The 15,796-nt window shown below is 35.9% G+C and overlaps 1 protein-coding gene across 2 annotated transcripts in view; it reads left to right on the forward strand.

The window, feature by feature from the left end:
- TRIM24 (tripartite motif containing 24) overlaps nt 1-15,796 on the forward strand; it is an 89,820-nt gene that overhangs the window by 58,066 nt on the left and 15,958 nt on the right. The window contains exons 8-10 of one of the 2 annotated variants that reach the window (XM_061198774.1): nt 5,678-5,795; nt 8,304-8,572; nt 13,458-13,631. In XM_061198774.1, the coding sequence (XP_061054757.1) occupies nt 5,678-5,795; nt 8,304-8,572; nt 13,458-13,631 (561 nt within the window). The remainder of the gene's footprint in view (nt 1-5,677; nt 5,796-8,303; nt 8,573-13,457; nt 13,632-15,796) is intronic. The other variant, XM_061198775.1, reaches the window with a different exon arrangement.

Raw genomic sequence — 15,796 nt, forward strand, 5'->3', positions numbered from 1 at the left:
CAGTAGATGTGCAGTGAGGCTAAATTCTGTAGTTCTGACGAGCTTCCAGGTGATGCTAATGCTGCTGCTTCGTAGACCACACCTTTAGCAGCAAGGATCTAGAAGACATTCAGCCGTGGAAGTCACACCATAGAAGCATTCTTAAAAACTCCTGCTTTACTCTTATTTTATTAAAGATTCCACAGAGATTTACACTTTTAAATCAAGTTATGACATCCAAATCTGTTTTCTGTTCACCCACTCCGTTCTGTGGAAGGAATTTTCTACGACCATTTTGAAATAAGGAAATGCACTTCAGGATAAACTTCTGTAAACTAGGTTCAAATATTGAGTAACTTATTAGAAAACTGATTTGTAACTATTCCTAATCATGAATTGTATTCAACTCTTAAGATTTTTTTCTTTCATAATTATCAATGATGTGGTCAATCTTGAGTCTTTTTTTTCTTTTTCTTCCTTTTTACTGCTTCATTGGTCTAATGAAAAACAGCTTCTATACAGTACATACCTTCTCTGTTACTTATATTTTCCTGTAAGTCAAACAAAACAGGGATAAAAGGAGAAAATGAGAGAATTGTCTTTTTTTCAACTAGACCCATTATGAATATTTTTATTTGTATGTGTGTAAGAAAGCATGTTATTCACACAATCAGATATTCAGTCAATCTCCTTACCAGTTTAAGAATTTGTTTCTCTGATTTTATTCGATGATTTTGTTTGTGATTATAATACAGAGAAAACAGTAAAAAATCGAAGATGGGATTACTTAATCTGCACAATGATCTCTTGAAATAGGAGAGAGGAAGATTGTTCTCTATTATACACAGGAGAAAATAAACACAGTGAAGCATAAGGAACCAGTATTACCAGCTTCCTGATTTACTAAATTGTGTTGTTTAATTTTTAAAAGCCTGTGGAACCGAAGCGCATCACTAGCAGCAGATATAGCTAGTAAAATAATTTACCTATAGTGAATGCAGAGCTAAGGCTTGTGATTACTTTTAAACATTTAGAAGGATTTTTAACCTCAGAAAATTTGAAAGTCACTATATTATGCACCTCTGTCCTTTAGAGCTTCTATGCTTCATAAATACAGCCATGTTTACTAAGGTTATATTTTTAATGATGGCTTTTATATGCTTAAAAATTAAAAAGAAACGTCTTGCTGGCCTGAAATTTCAAGCTTAGCTTGCAATTCTTAGTTCGTTTTTTTTGCTATAGGAATTATAATCAGTAAAAGACCAAACCCATTGGAATAGCAGAATCCTTTCAGAAGTCCAGTTTTAAATATATTTTAAAACATTTTCACAGTATTTCCTTAGGATTCTTCTGTCATCTGTTAAACATTGAGTTTATCCTTATATTATTTAGAAGGAAGGCAAGAAATATTGACAGAAGAGACCAGGAGAGTAAAACACAGTTATTCTTTTTACTAGCAATAGATATTTCTATAATACTAGTGATTAGGAAGCTGTTAAGGTATAAGTAGTAAAAGGGAAATCCACAATCTTTTTTACTCCCTTTCCCCCGTCCTCCCATATAATTAATCTTCAAAAACTTTCTTTATGTTTCCTGAATATCTCATCGACAATTCCTTGCTTTTAGTCCTCAGGGTTCAGAATATGTCATGGTCTTTTGCCTGGGTACTGTTACCCTTTCTTAGAATGCTGTTTCTTTCTCCTGAGTAATTAATCCTCATCTTTGTAGAGACTACCAGGTTCAGTTTAGATGTGTCTTCCTTTGCTTTTGGCAGCCTTCCATGACCAAGACTGGGTTGGATTACCCTTCTCTGTGTTTACAAAGCCCTTATGCATATATCCATCATACTATTACTGATTTTTATCTACTATTATTACATTTGCATATTTTTCTATGAATTTCATTAGACTTTTTACTTCTTAAAGGGTAAAAATTTTGTGTTACCCAGTGCTTGATATATAGGAACTCAATGAAAGATTGATGGTAAATAAATAAGGTAGCAGATAACATCTCCTGTCAGAAGCTATAAATAAGTGTAGACAAAACATTGTTATATTTTACAGGATTAGAAACTCAAATACTAAATTTCTTTTTAAGTTATTTTAACTTCAATAGAAAGGAGACAGTATACAGTGTTGCATCTCAAAAGCTGTTTTGACATCTTCCATAGTTTTTTAAAAAATTTTGTCCTTTGCTTTTTGAACAGTAGCTAAGTTTTCAGTGTGAAACCTGAGTTTAAGTTCAGATACATCTGAAGGGATCAACAAGTATATTTAATTAACCCTTATTTATCTTTTACAGTAGCCAGGGTTTATGACTCCTCATAGGAAAGTTTTTGCCATAATTCTTTTGCTTAGCATATTATGAGCATGTTTTATAATGAGAATTATTAGAAGATGCAAAAAAAATTAAGAAAGGTAGAAAAACTTAGGCAAAAGAACATTGTGTTGAGTGCTGTTTGCTAAACACTGTGCCACGTGTTCTACATAGTCCCAAAATAAATACATGTTTTTTTACACAGAATTTATTATAGCTGTTTGAGATAATTTAGCAATCGAATGAAGCAAACTTATTTATTCAAAAATTATTTATTGAATACCCGTTATGTATCAGGTGGCATTCTGTGTACTAAGGGAACAGAAAACAAAGCAAAATCTCTGCCCTCAAGAAGTTGCATTTTTAGGGACTTCCCTGGTAGTGCAGTGGTTAAGACTCCGCACTCCCAATGTAGGGGGCCTGGGTTCGATCCCTGGTCAGGGAACTAGATCCCACCTGCCTGCCACAACTAAGGAGCCTGCCTGCCACAACCAAGGAGCCCATGTGCCGCAACTAAGGAGCCCGTGAGCCGCAACTAAGACCCGGCACAACCAAATAAATAAATAAATAGATATTTTTTTTAAGTTGCATTTTAATGAAGAGAGATGGACAATACCAAAATAAGTAAAATGTATAGACCATTGCATGGTATTGAGTGCTCTAGAGAAAAGTAAATTAAGGGAAGAGTCTGGGAGCACTGGGGTAGGATTGTGATTTTAGATATGGAATTCTATCTAAAGAGGGTGATATTTGAGCAAATACCTGAAGAAAGTGAGGAAGCAAGCCATGCAGATACTCGGGGAGAGTATTCAGGCAGAGCACAAGTACAGACAGCAAGTGCAAAGACTGAGGTGGGAGTTATTTGTGATATGGACAGCAAGTAGACCTAAGAGGGTGGAACACAGTGAATGAGCAGACACTAGGATGAGGAAGGTCAGAAGTACTGGAAAGCCAAATAGTATGAGCCTTGTAGTTGCTTATGAGGACTTTGGTTTTTAATCTAAGTGAGATGAGAAACCATTGGAGGGACTTGAGGAGAGGAATGACAGAATATGATTTACAGTTTAACACAATTACTCTGGCCGCTGAAAAAAAAACTGTAGGTGGTTGAAGGCAAGGGAGAAATAAGGGAGACTATTTATAACCTTACTGCAATGAGGTGGCTTTTCCAGGGTAGTAACGGTAGAGTTGATAATGGGAGAATTGGTAGGATTATCCATATCTTTTAATGATAGAGCCAACAGGATTTGCTGACAGGTGGAACGTAAGGCACGAGGAAAAGAAAGGAACCAAGGACTAAGCAGTAGGAAAAATAGTGTTGCCAATAATTGAGATGGGGAAGATCATAGGACAAGTAGACTTGAGGAGAAGGATCAAGAGTTCCCTTCTAGACATACTAAATTTGAGATACCTGTTAGAGAATCAGGTAGAGATATTGAGCAAGCTGTTGGAAGTGCAAGTTCAAAGAGGGGTCCAGGCTTGAGATATAAATTTAAGAGTCGGATAAACAATGAGACTGGATAAGATCACTTAAAGTTATGTGGGTGCAGAAGAAAAGAGAGCAGTTGCAAGACTGAGCCCTGGGATATTCCTGGTGTGGGAGACGTGAAAGAACCAACAGTGGAAACTGAGATGGTACATTGGGACGCAGACCTATTCTCAGCGGCCTTAAAATATAGCAGCTGGTGAAATAAGGGGAAAACCATGAGATCATAGTTTGTTCAAAGCCAAGAGAAGAAAATGCTTCCCTGAGGGCCAAGTGAACACCTATGTGAAAAGCTACTAAGCCTGAATGGTTTCAGGGAAGAATGGGAGGAGAGGAATGGGGGACATTATAGATGAGTCTTTTGAAGAGTTTTGCCAGAAAAGAGAGCAGAAAAATGGGAGTTTTGCCAGAAAAGAGAGCAGTTGATGGCGGGAGAAAAGGAGCCAAGAGTTCTGTTTTTAGCTGGGAAAAGTTAAACATGTTTATGTGTTAATGGGACTGATGCAGTAAAATGGAAAGCTTGATGGATACAGGAGAGGGGAGAAAATCGCTGAGCAGTGTCTTTGTGTCGGCGAGAGGGTGTTGGGCACTATTGCACGAGTGCAAGGATTGGCTTTAGCTAGAAGCGTGGCCAGTTAATCCATTGTGATAGGAGGGAACGCTAATACTGGTAGGTGGTGGAAGTTTGTGGAAGTTCCCTGATTGTTCCTGTTTTTTCAGTGAACAGTAATCAGGACCATCAGCTGAGATGGAGAATGGGGGAGGAGATGCTGGAGATTTGAAAAGAGAAAGGAGGTTTGAAATAGTCATTTAGGAGAGTAGGGACGTGAAGGACCAGAGGCCCGTCAACCTTAGGGCCCTACCTAAAGTAGGCAGGCTGTGTTTGAAGTTTGGTCAGTCCCTTTGTTAGTCCAATTATAGTGAGTCAGAAGTTAGATTTAACCAGTGTTGTTTGTTGGTTGTTGTTTGGGGAAAAGGTTGAGGAGAGGGAAGGGAGTATGTGTAATTTGACATGTGAGAGAAAGAGGTGTTGAGGGTATATACAAGGAAATGATTATGAGGATTAACCCTGGGATTTGAGCTGGATAAGGAGGAACTGAGGGCTAGGGTAAGGGTATTGGTAAGATGAGATCGAAGGACAGGGAAAATTTTAAGAGCAAAGGTTTATAGGACCTTTAGGGTTTGTAGGATTATTGGTATCTGGGCACTAGAAGGGAGTAAGCTGGAGAGAAAGATCATCTAGTTGGATATAAAATCATCAAGAATTAAGACAGGAGTAATGTTGGCGATGGTGATCGTGAGCCAGGAGCTAAACTCTTCAAGACTGAGGGAGAGTGACTGAGTATTCACTGAGGACTGCAGTGTGGAGGAGTTGGGGGGTGTGGTGTGATGACCCGAGATTCACAGCATAGGAGCAAGGAGAGCCATCCCACTAGTAGGCCTAGTTATGAGCTGTACTTAACGTTTCCTGAGCAGAGAGTGATTTGTATTTTCCGTAATTCATTAGCTGCCTAATCTCAACTCTGCATCCTTCTTTGAAAGAGTAAGTAAAATAAATAAAAGAGCAGAATTTGTGAAAATTTTTTATTTTACAGATACTTGGTTGGTGCTTCTGTGAAGTTTACATAATTCAAAAAACTAACTTTAAGCTCGTTAAAGTTAGTTTTTTGTATTCAACAGTATAGCTGAGTTGTACCTCAAAACTTCTAACATGTTTTGGAAGGAAAACCGCGTTGTCTGTCCACTTCTTTATAACTTATATATATATATGATTGCTTATTTTGTGTTAGCATACATATGATACAGAGACCATTTTTTGTGTATTTATTGGGAGCTTAATAAATTATTTGCCTAATAAAGATTTTGATGTTTAGTTGTCTCTCTGCTTTCTTCTAGATTACATACCGGTTACGGCACCTCCTTCGAGCAAGGTGTGATGCTTCCCCAGTGACCAACAATACCATCCAATTTCACTGTGATCCTAGTTTCTGGGCTCAAAATATTATCAATTTAGGTAGGCCGTATGTACATTTTCTCAAAGTGCCATTTGTTTCTGGTACTCTTAATGATTATGAGATTATTGAAAATGTATTCCCTTCCACCCCCAAAGTGTGTTTATCATTTTGTTTTAAGTACATGGAATTTTCACTAGTATTTCATTAGTGTGTGTATATGCGTGACACATGCATGAATATAAACACACATGTAAATATGTGAATGATAAGAAACATCCTTTATATTGACTCACAGGGTGTCTAGATTTCTGGATTTAGGAGGTTTTTTTTTTCTTTCCCATAGAATTTTGCTTGTACTGTTAATTACATACTTATCAGAATGGTTGATAAAACTCTTGACTTGTGACTGCCATTAATATAGGATTTTTTTGTATTTAGAATGTTTTCTGTTAAAACAGGACTTCTCATACAATTATTGGCTTACTTACTCTTGAGAGCCAGTCATCAGGCACCTAATGGTTCATTTGCTTTATCTAGCTAGGGAAGACTTCTCATTTTTTCTTTTGCCTTTTATGTAATTATTATATAATTTTTAACCTCCTAACTGAAGTGTACCATATGTACAGATAAGTGCCCAAATTTTAAGTACTAGAGCGCACTGAGTTATCACAAAGGGGGACTATCATTATGGTATCATTTGGTAACATCAAATATCCTTGCAGGCAGTACTTGCTACATTATGTGCTAGTAGAAAAAGTCTTCAGTTTTTGCCTCCTTTCTTAATTTCTCACAGGGAGACTATAGAAACAGAAATTTAAGAATTCCATATACATTCTTCATCAACCAGTATTCCCTTTGATGACAGTTTTTGGGCTCATTGACTTTGTTTCAAAATCTTGAAAGATGGTTGCTCTCTCATTCCCTAAGCTAGATTCTGGGTAAGAAAGGAAGAAATGGCTGGAAAGAGAGCCAGTGCTCTCAGAACACACCAGGAAAGGAAGAAATAGGCTTACACAAACCTCATTCATACATGGGAAGAACAGAAGGAATGGTAGTAAGGTGACCCTTTGAAGGAAAGGTCATAAGTTGACTCCTGCAGCTCAGTCTAGAAGCACATATTTATTGATTGATTGATACATAGCAAGCAACTGGAATCATACACACTCTCACCTATGTAACTAAAAAGAAGCATCTTAATACAAAGCGTGTATATAAGTTAACTATCTCCTACCCTCCACCATATATGCAGCTATATAGAGAACCTATCACAGTTATATATCCACACAAATAGTCATATGTAGAATTGTATGTACTTATAAGCATATCATTTAAAACATAGACCACATGATGTAAACATAAATAAAATTAAGAATATGTGTAACTGTATACACATAAATGGATATAGTTTTAGATAAGTCTACAGCAAAAACAAAAATATCTGTTTGTGAGGAGTTTGTAAGACAATATCCTTTACTGTAGGACTTCTCAGAGCTGTCCTATAGAGCTCTGTAAATTGCCATTTACAATGAGATTTACATTTTAAATCTTCTAAGGAGACAAGTTTCCCAAACTTGGTTATTTATGGCTTCTGAGAAACATGTTATAGAAGACTGCAAGGGAAAAATGTTGATTTGGATGAATATTCAGTTAGTGTCTTTGTGACTTTGGGTAAGTTGTTCAATCTCTCTGAACCTTAAATCCCTTATCTGTACAGAGGACTTTAACAATATACATAGACCTACTGTCGCAGTATCTAATACAGAGTAAGTATTTAATGAACGATAACTGTATTTTTTAGGATGCATATGCTTATTAAATCAGAAACATTTAACTGAGTCTCTGCTGTTGAAGAAATCAAGCTTTGCCTTATGCTTGGACCAGACCTGTTAGAGGTACCTTTAAACTCTAACAGTATAGTTATAAGGCAGAGTATTCTCCATCAGAGAACTAACAGTATACTCTGTGAAGGTGTAAAGAACTTGAGAGATGACTAAATCAGAAATACTGTGGTGTTGTTTTTAGATGCAATGTCAGGTTTGCTTGTTTTGTTCTGATATGCAACGGCAGCCCTCAAAGTAGAGTCTGAGGCTCCTTCAGGTGATGCCAGAGGCCTCCCGTTTCCAAGTACATATCCATGTATGGCTGGATTTTCTTCATATATTTAAACAATATATTAGATAATGCAGAAACAGGTATGAGAGTTCAGCCGTTAAGCCAGACATTTAAAGAGATGTTCAAAAATGTAAAATAGCGCCACTCTTCACTACATTTTTTTGAAAATAAGTGTTTTTTCATAAAAATGTGTTATTATGGGTTGTCACTTTTAAATGAATTAGTGAGGAAAAATGTTTTTAATTCTCATTTTTAGTTTCGAATATGGTAAGTTTTGATTGATAGAACCTACATAAACAGAAGCTCTTTGGGGTTTCTATTTTTGAGAGTATAAAGGGTTCCTGAGAGAAAAAGAAGTTCCTTGGCAATTCTGAAGATCAGTAAAAATAGCCTTACAAAATATGGTATTTCACTACCAGAAAATCTTTAGAACTTAACCTTTTCTCTTTAATTAGGTTCTTTAGTAATTGAAGATAAGGAGAGTCAACCACAAATGCCTAAGCAGAATCCTGTCATGGAACAGAATTCACAGCCACCAGGTGGTTTATCTTCAAACCAGTTATCCAAGTTTCCAACACAGATCAGCCTAGCTCAATTACGACTCCAGCATATGCAGCAACAGGTAATGGCTCAGAGGCAACAGGTGCAACGGAGGCCAGCACCTGTGGGTTTACCAAACCCTAGAATGCAGGGGCCCATCCAGCAACCTTCCATCTCTCATCAGGTAAATTTGGAAGCAGGCCTGTCCTAACTTAGATAATTATAGTACAGTTGTATTCAGCAGCTCCTAAAATAACCAAGGCATCTTTCATCCATGACTTAAATATATGAATTTATAAAAATTTATCACATTAAGGATCCCTGATTTAACTCTAGATTTTAGCCCTTCTCAAAAAGAAATTAATGGTTTATTTAATTGGGACATCTATTCTCATCTGCTCTCTTTCATCTTCAGATTATAAGAGGATAAATGATTGCATTCCTAAATAACCAGTGCATATGATTGATGGGAAAAGTTGTGTACCTGTAACTCATAATTCTTATATTAGTGCTTCAGGATGACTAATACTTTAGGTTATCTGTTCTCTGTAAGGATGCAGTGTTTAGAAAATCACATTGCATCTTAGAAACTAGGACAAAATGAAATAGAAAAGGGCAAGGGTGTGATTTGTTAGAAGTCTACCTTTTTCAAACTTTATTTCTGAGCAAATGTTCCATGAACCATTCTTATTTTAATCCATACAAATTGTCTGTTATTTTCAGTTACTTTTATTTATTAATTTATATTCCCTATTTCTCAGAAGAATTTGAACTGATTCACAGTAAATGACACAAATGAAATGGCACAGGGATTAGTAAGTGTTAAGAATACTCAAATAAAGCACGCAGAACTAGGCTAAGGGTTCTCATTATGCTTGAGAGCAAGACTTAGCTCAATTTCTTGTCAGCCAAACAGAAGAAACAGGAATAATATCTATATTATTTGATTAAAAGGAACATGCCATTAGAGGAGAAATTTTTTACTAGTATTTTTTTAGCACTAAGAGGAATATATAATGTGGTTCTTTATGAAAAAGCAATTAAATGCATAATAGCATTTTTTGGTAGCAGTTTTACAAAACAGATGATCTTCATAGGACTCTTATTTCAACCCTGAATAAAAGTTGTGGGCATATGTAGATCCTGATTTTGTTAAATTGCTTCTGTGAAGGCCTGAGGTGTGATGTATTTGAAGTTTATGGCTGTCTAGTAATTTGATTAAGAAGGCATGCCAAATCCAGGAGAATATTAGTATGACCAGTTGATTATTCCTCTTGAACTTTGTTTTAACCCAGGTTTTAAAAGGAAGTAAATAACAAGCAATTTAAGAGGTCTTTGTTTGGTGAGTGTTCAATGGGAAAAGATGTGTACGCTTTCGATATCAGGAGTGCAACTGGCAGGGTTGAGATTTTGTTAAGAAAATTGAGGAATAATTTTGTCACTACCTCTGCAGGCTGCAGGGTGACATATTGCAGGTAGACTGCAGAGCACGCAAATTGTTCTGAAGATAAATGTGAAGAGGAAAAGAGAGAGAAAATAATTACTTGTTCAGTGACTAGTGCTAAGCATTTGCCTGATTATTATTTATCTTAAGTGTCCGAGAGATGTTAAAGTGATTTTTTATTTAATACTTAATTAACCTGAAATAAGGTAAATCCATCATTTGTATTAATTCCCTTTTCACTAAGGAGTGAAGAACTGAGGCATTTTAATAGATACTACGTGACTTGGTCACATTCTCAAACAGTTTTTTTATATAAGCAGTGACAAACCAGAAGTGACCTTGATCGAGCCTTTAGCCTGCTTATCTCAGAAATTGGCTTTTGATCTTATTATTTCTCTCTAGGATTTACTGCTATATGATATATATAAAGTACAATCTTTATTATACAGCCTAATTTTCCCACTTATCAATACATTTGACCCTTGAACAATGCAGGGGTTAGAAGCGCTAACCCGCCATATAGTTGAAAATCCATGTATAACTTATAGTTGGCCCTCTCTCTCTGCGGTTCCTCCATATCCACTGTTCTGCATCTGAGGATTCAACCAACCACGGATTGTGTGGTACTGAAGTATTCACTATTGAAAAAAGTCCATGTCTAGGTGAACCTGCACAGTTCAAACCCATGTTGTGTTGTTCAAAGATCAACTGTAAAGTAATTTTCTCATCTTTTGGTCATTACCTCACACACCACTCTTTTTGTCTCCTCTCAGTGACTCCTGAACTCTCTTCCAGTACTCTCATCTCTCATTTTATCTTTTCTGTGCCAAATACCCACTCCTACATTTTTCACTCATCAATTTTCCCTCATCTGTAAACTTTCACACTGCCCTACCCACCTGCTTTCTTAGTTTTCTAACAGTTTATTTGCATATAGATGTGGGAAAATATCTGTCTGTAAGCAGGGTGTATGTGTGCCTCCTTGTGGGGGTGTTCAAATCATACTCTACATCTGTCCAATAGGACCCAGGTCAATTTAAAGGCCTGCTTCTAAAAATCACTTATACAATAGTTCCCTATTTCTTCTTCCTCTGAAGATTAGCCGTGTAATCTGAATGATTAAAGAGTTGTGTGATACAGAGCTAGAATACATGGTTATATGACTGAGTGGTACAAACTTGATGAACATTATGCATCTCTGTTTATTGAGCGGTATACAGTATACTCTGTCATACTCTAATGGACAGGTCTAAGTTTGTTAGATCTAAGTATGTTATTTTATACATAATGGTTCTCACTCCCGGGGCTAGATTTACTGCTCTGGAGATAACTCTCATTCATATGTATACATTAATTTTCCTAAACAGTGGGTGGATGTTAGAAGGACATCTGCTATGCTTTGTGGTTATACTGACCTAGAATAAAATTAAAACCTGTAATAATAAAAATATTTAGAGTGAAGGTGAGGATAGTGATGATTATATGTCAGTTTGCTTAAGCTCTCAATTATTTCTCTATTCTCTCCCTTTTTTCCTTCTTGCAAATTAATTGATTCCATTTAATTAAAATAACACTGGTTTTGCTATTTCTTTTATGCTCATAACTAGTTGCTAGTCTTATTCTTTCAAGTTGCTTTTCCTGTCACAGTGTTCTTAGAAATTAACTCAGTCAACTATAACAGTTTGGGAGAGGAAAGAAAAATCACCTTACGTCTTACCACACTGGGATTCCTTGATGGGAGAGTTGACATCCAGTCCCACACTGATTTTTCACAGAGTACAGTACTCTGGCATCAAGTGTCATTTCTTGACTTAATCAATATATAAATCTCAGGGCAGGGGTAGGCAAAAGACTTCTATAACTACTTTTGTTCTACCTTAAGGATCATTTTGGGTGCTTTTCCACTTTTTAAAAAATTGTCTCTTTGATTAACTTAGAAGTTTTCCACTATGATTCCCCAATTCTTCTCTGTTTGTGTTTCTATGATCTAAAACCCTTCAAGTCACAAAGCTTTAATAGAAGAATCAAAGAGAATTGCTATGGCTTCAGGCTTACGCTTCTATAAGATTTTTTCATTTTCTCTTTTTCTGTAATATTTTTCTGTTCTTCACCCAGAAGAATAGAATTTCAAGAATTTCCCTTGATCTTGAAATGGTATCTAAATCTACTTTTCATTGGGTCTGTAATTGCTGGTCACTCTTGAAAGTTATTGACGGTGAACCCAGTGCGAACTAATTTGCAAGAGACGGGAAAGAGAAGTAATTTACCCAGGAAAGGAGATGAATTCCAAAAATGGGAGAAGGAAAAGAACAAAAAGAGGGCAGAGCTACACTTTATGGCTGTCTGCCTTCACAGTGTCAAAGTTTAAGATGTTGCTATTTCAGCCTTTATAAATTCCACATTTATTTTTCCCACCTTGAATGTGGGAGTTAATAGTTCCCTTTCTGAGAAGTTCTTATTCATATGCAGTTAAGATAGCCTGAAAATAAGTATTTACTTTGCAATAAGTTGCCAGCCTTAGAGAGAATTGGGTAGTCAAGGTGAGACTGGCATATACGGTTACCTTTTTCTAGAACACTGGTCTCAATTTCTAGGGCTAGCATTTATTGAGCAAACTAGGCTTGCCTTCCCAGCCCCTACCCTGCCCTATCATCAACCAGTGTTGTCCTTGAAGAGTGTCCTTTCTAAATCTATTTTCTTTTAGAGAGACTCATCCTCTAAGCTGTAATTAGTACCTTAACCCCCAGCTAAACACCAAAACATGTTTGGGTAATGAAATGGGAGACTAGTTTTGGACTAAAGCCTTAGTGCTGCCTTTAATGAGCTGTGTGACTTTTTTCAAGTTATCCCAGCTTTTTAATGTTTAGTGTCCTAATTTGTAAAATGAGGGGAGGGTAATAATGAGATAACACATGTAAAATGCCAGTCACAATGCCTGGCACATAGTTTGATCTCAATAAGATCCGATTCGTTAATTTTTAAATGTTATTAATATTCATCTGTTCATTATTTATGTTTTACTGCTTGGAGCCAGAGGACTTGAGTTCAAATCTCAGCTCCATTCCTCCTATCTTTGTTAATCTTGGACAAGTTATTTAAATTCTCTATATCTCAGTTCCCTTTTTTGTAAAACAGAGGTAATCCCTACCTTAGTGGATCATTGTGAAGATTAAATGGGTTAACACATGTAAAGCACTTAAAGTAGTACCTGACATGTAATAACTACTCAGTAAATGTTAGCAATTATTATTCTACCATCACATTATTTTAGGAAGATTGAAGAGGGCAATTCTTTGCAGAATATAACCATCAGGGACTTAGAAGAATACCAAAGACAAATTTTCCCTACTTGCCAGTGTGGCCTAGATCTAATCCTAGTTTAACCTACTTGCAGCTGGAAAATCCTCTCCCAAGGGTCTTTCCTAATAAAACTTCTTTTCTTTAAATTGCTTATACACATTCTGGAAGGCTGTCCCCTCCCCCCGTACCCTTATTGTAATTTTAATAAATGATTCATCTGTGATAGAATTGCTGTCTTTCTGTAAAAGTTATAAAATAAAGTTCTTTATAAGTTGTCTTTCAGGAGATGATTGTCACTGAGTTGGTTAAATTTCTCTTTTTCCAGCAACCTCCTCCACGTTTGATAAATTTTCAAAATCACAGCCCCAAACCCAATGGACCAGTTCTTCCTCCTCATCCTCAACAGCTAAGATATCCACCAAACCAGAATATGCCACGACAAGCAATAAAGCCCAACCCCCTGCAGATGGCTTTCCTGGCTCAACAAGCCATAAAACAGGTACATATATTTACTTCTCCACAGTTGCTTGCTCTGCTTCTCTCTACTTCCAAATCGCATTGAATTTATGGATAGAGCAATGGTGATAAAGAGCAAGAGTAAGCTTTTTCCTTTTTTAAATAAATGTGGATTACAAAGTTTATTACAGACAGCCCTATAGAGACAAAGCTAAGAGAAAGGATCTTGATGCTTTGTAATTAACAAGAGAAATCAAGCCACTTAAACAGAAGTGAAGGATCAGGATAATCGGTGAGTCATAGGTATGAATTTTTCAATGTTAATGTGTGTAGCTTTTAGGTGAGTGCATTAAATTTCCTAAGACAGAATTATTCTAACAAATACAGATTGCATACTTAAAGAGAGACCAATAAACAAATCTTCAAAGTGTTTCAAGGAGACTTCTTGGACACAAACTTAGTATCACACAGTTTTACTATGTAGTACATATACATCTGATAAAGTTTAATATTTAAGGTTATATATTAACTCTTAGAAGGTTTAATGTTTATCTAAGTTATAATTTATATTTGTGTTATATAAGTTTATAATATATATAATATATATATTCTTAGTGTTTTCAGGTAAAAATATTTTTTAGGTGTTACACTGTTTTAAAAAGTTCTCCCAGTGCTTTGTCTTCTCCAAGTACTTGTGTCAAGCCTTTCCAGCTTACGACTAGTAGATTGATTTCAGTTTAATTTTTTTGCCAAGGCCGAAATAAAGAATATGATGCTATTCCCATAATTCTGTGACATTCATTTTAATCAAATGATTTGAAAGTAATATTCTAAAATTACACATGCTAAGTGTGTGTGTGTGTATGTTTATAATTAGTTTGGTTTCGATAAAATATTAATACTTTCTAAAATAATATTTTAATTATTTTTAGTAAAATTTATACCTATCTCTGTTTCATCATTAGCGGTGAGGTGAAAAGGGACCAGACTGCAATTTGGTCTTAAATTCTGTTTATTTTCCTAATACTTTTGTGGCCTTGTACAAGTGTACTCTTTAAAATCTCCTTTGCCCCCCGCTGCAGAGTGAGTGAGTACCTTGCAGAGTTGTGCTGAGACTTAGTGCTAGTGTATATAAAAACACCTGGCACATTCTGGGTACTCAAATGCTTCCTTGCCTCTTCCCTATGTATTATTTTTAATGGGTAGACATGCACTCTAAGAAGGTTTTTAAAAATGTTTCCTGGTCAAAAGTCTAAACATGAATGAATAAATGAACAAGCTAGGATAAAAGATAATGGGGAATTTGTTTTAATTGATAGAGTAGCTTAACAAATTATAGTATACTTGTACAGTGGAAATGCTTTTTGGCTATTAAGAAAAGGCAGTAATCTATATACGATCTCCGAAGTATATTACGTGGCAGAAAACTTTGTCGGATTTTTTTTGTGAGTTATTCTCAATTTTGTGGTTTTGTTTTTGTTTTTTAAATCTCATATATATAGAAAAAACCTGGAAGGATGCACATCAACTGTAACTGCTTATTCTGGGGAGGGAAGGAGGAAGAGAGAGAGACACAGACAGGTGGATGGATATGAGGGGTGGGTAGGTGGTAAAGATGACATTCATATTCACAGGGTTTTTTACTTAGTTTTTTCAGTGGAGCATGTAAATTAGGTTTTTCAAAGTTAGAATATTTCCATCACTGTCACTTTATATTGTGTAGTCCATATATAAATGAAACTGAGTTCGGGAGTTTTTTCCCCTGCATAGTCTTAAGATACCTCTTAGTGGCTTTTTTCCCCCCAATATTTTATTATAAAAATTTTCAAACATAGTAAGTTGAAAGAGTTGTATAGGGGACAGATTGCTCTATTTGCCTTCTCACTTATTATCCATATACCCATTTATCCATCCATCTGTCAATCAGACCTTCTCATTTTTTGATAGGTTTCAAAGTAAAGTATAGATAGCAGCATGGTTCATCTCTGTATACTTTATAGCATTCCTTTATTAATGTGTTTATTTCAGCCTCTAACATAAATGACAAAGAGTTTCCTCAGATGTTTATTGATGCTTAATTACCTGTTTGTATATGAGAAATGGGTGTTTAGAAAAAAAAAAAAAACCTGAAAGCCACGGTGTGGGGCTAAGGTTTGATGGCTGAATTTCACTCTTACGTGAGGGCTGCTAGGCATGTTTATTAGGAGA

This window comes from Eubalaena glacialis, chromosome 8, assembly GCF_028564815.1.
Source record: "Eubalaena glacialis isolate mEubGla1 chromosome 8, mEubGla1.1.hap2.+ XY, whole genome shotgun sequence".
Taxonomy (NCBI): domain Eukaryota; kingdom Metazoa; phylum Chordata; class Mammalia; order Artiodactyla; family Balaenidae; genus Eubalaena; species Eubalaena glacialis.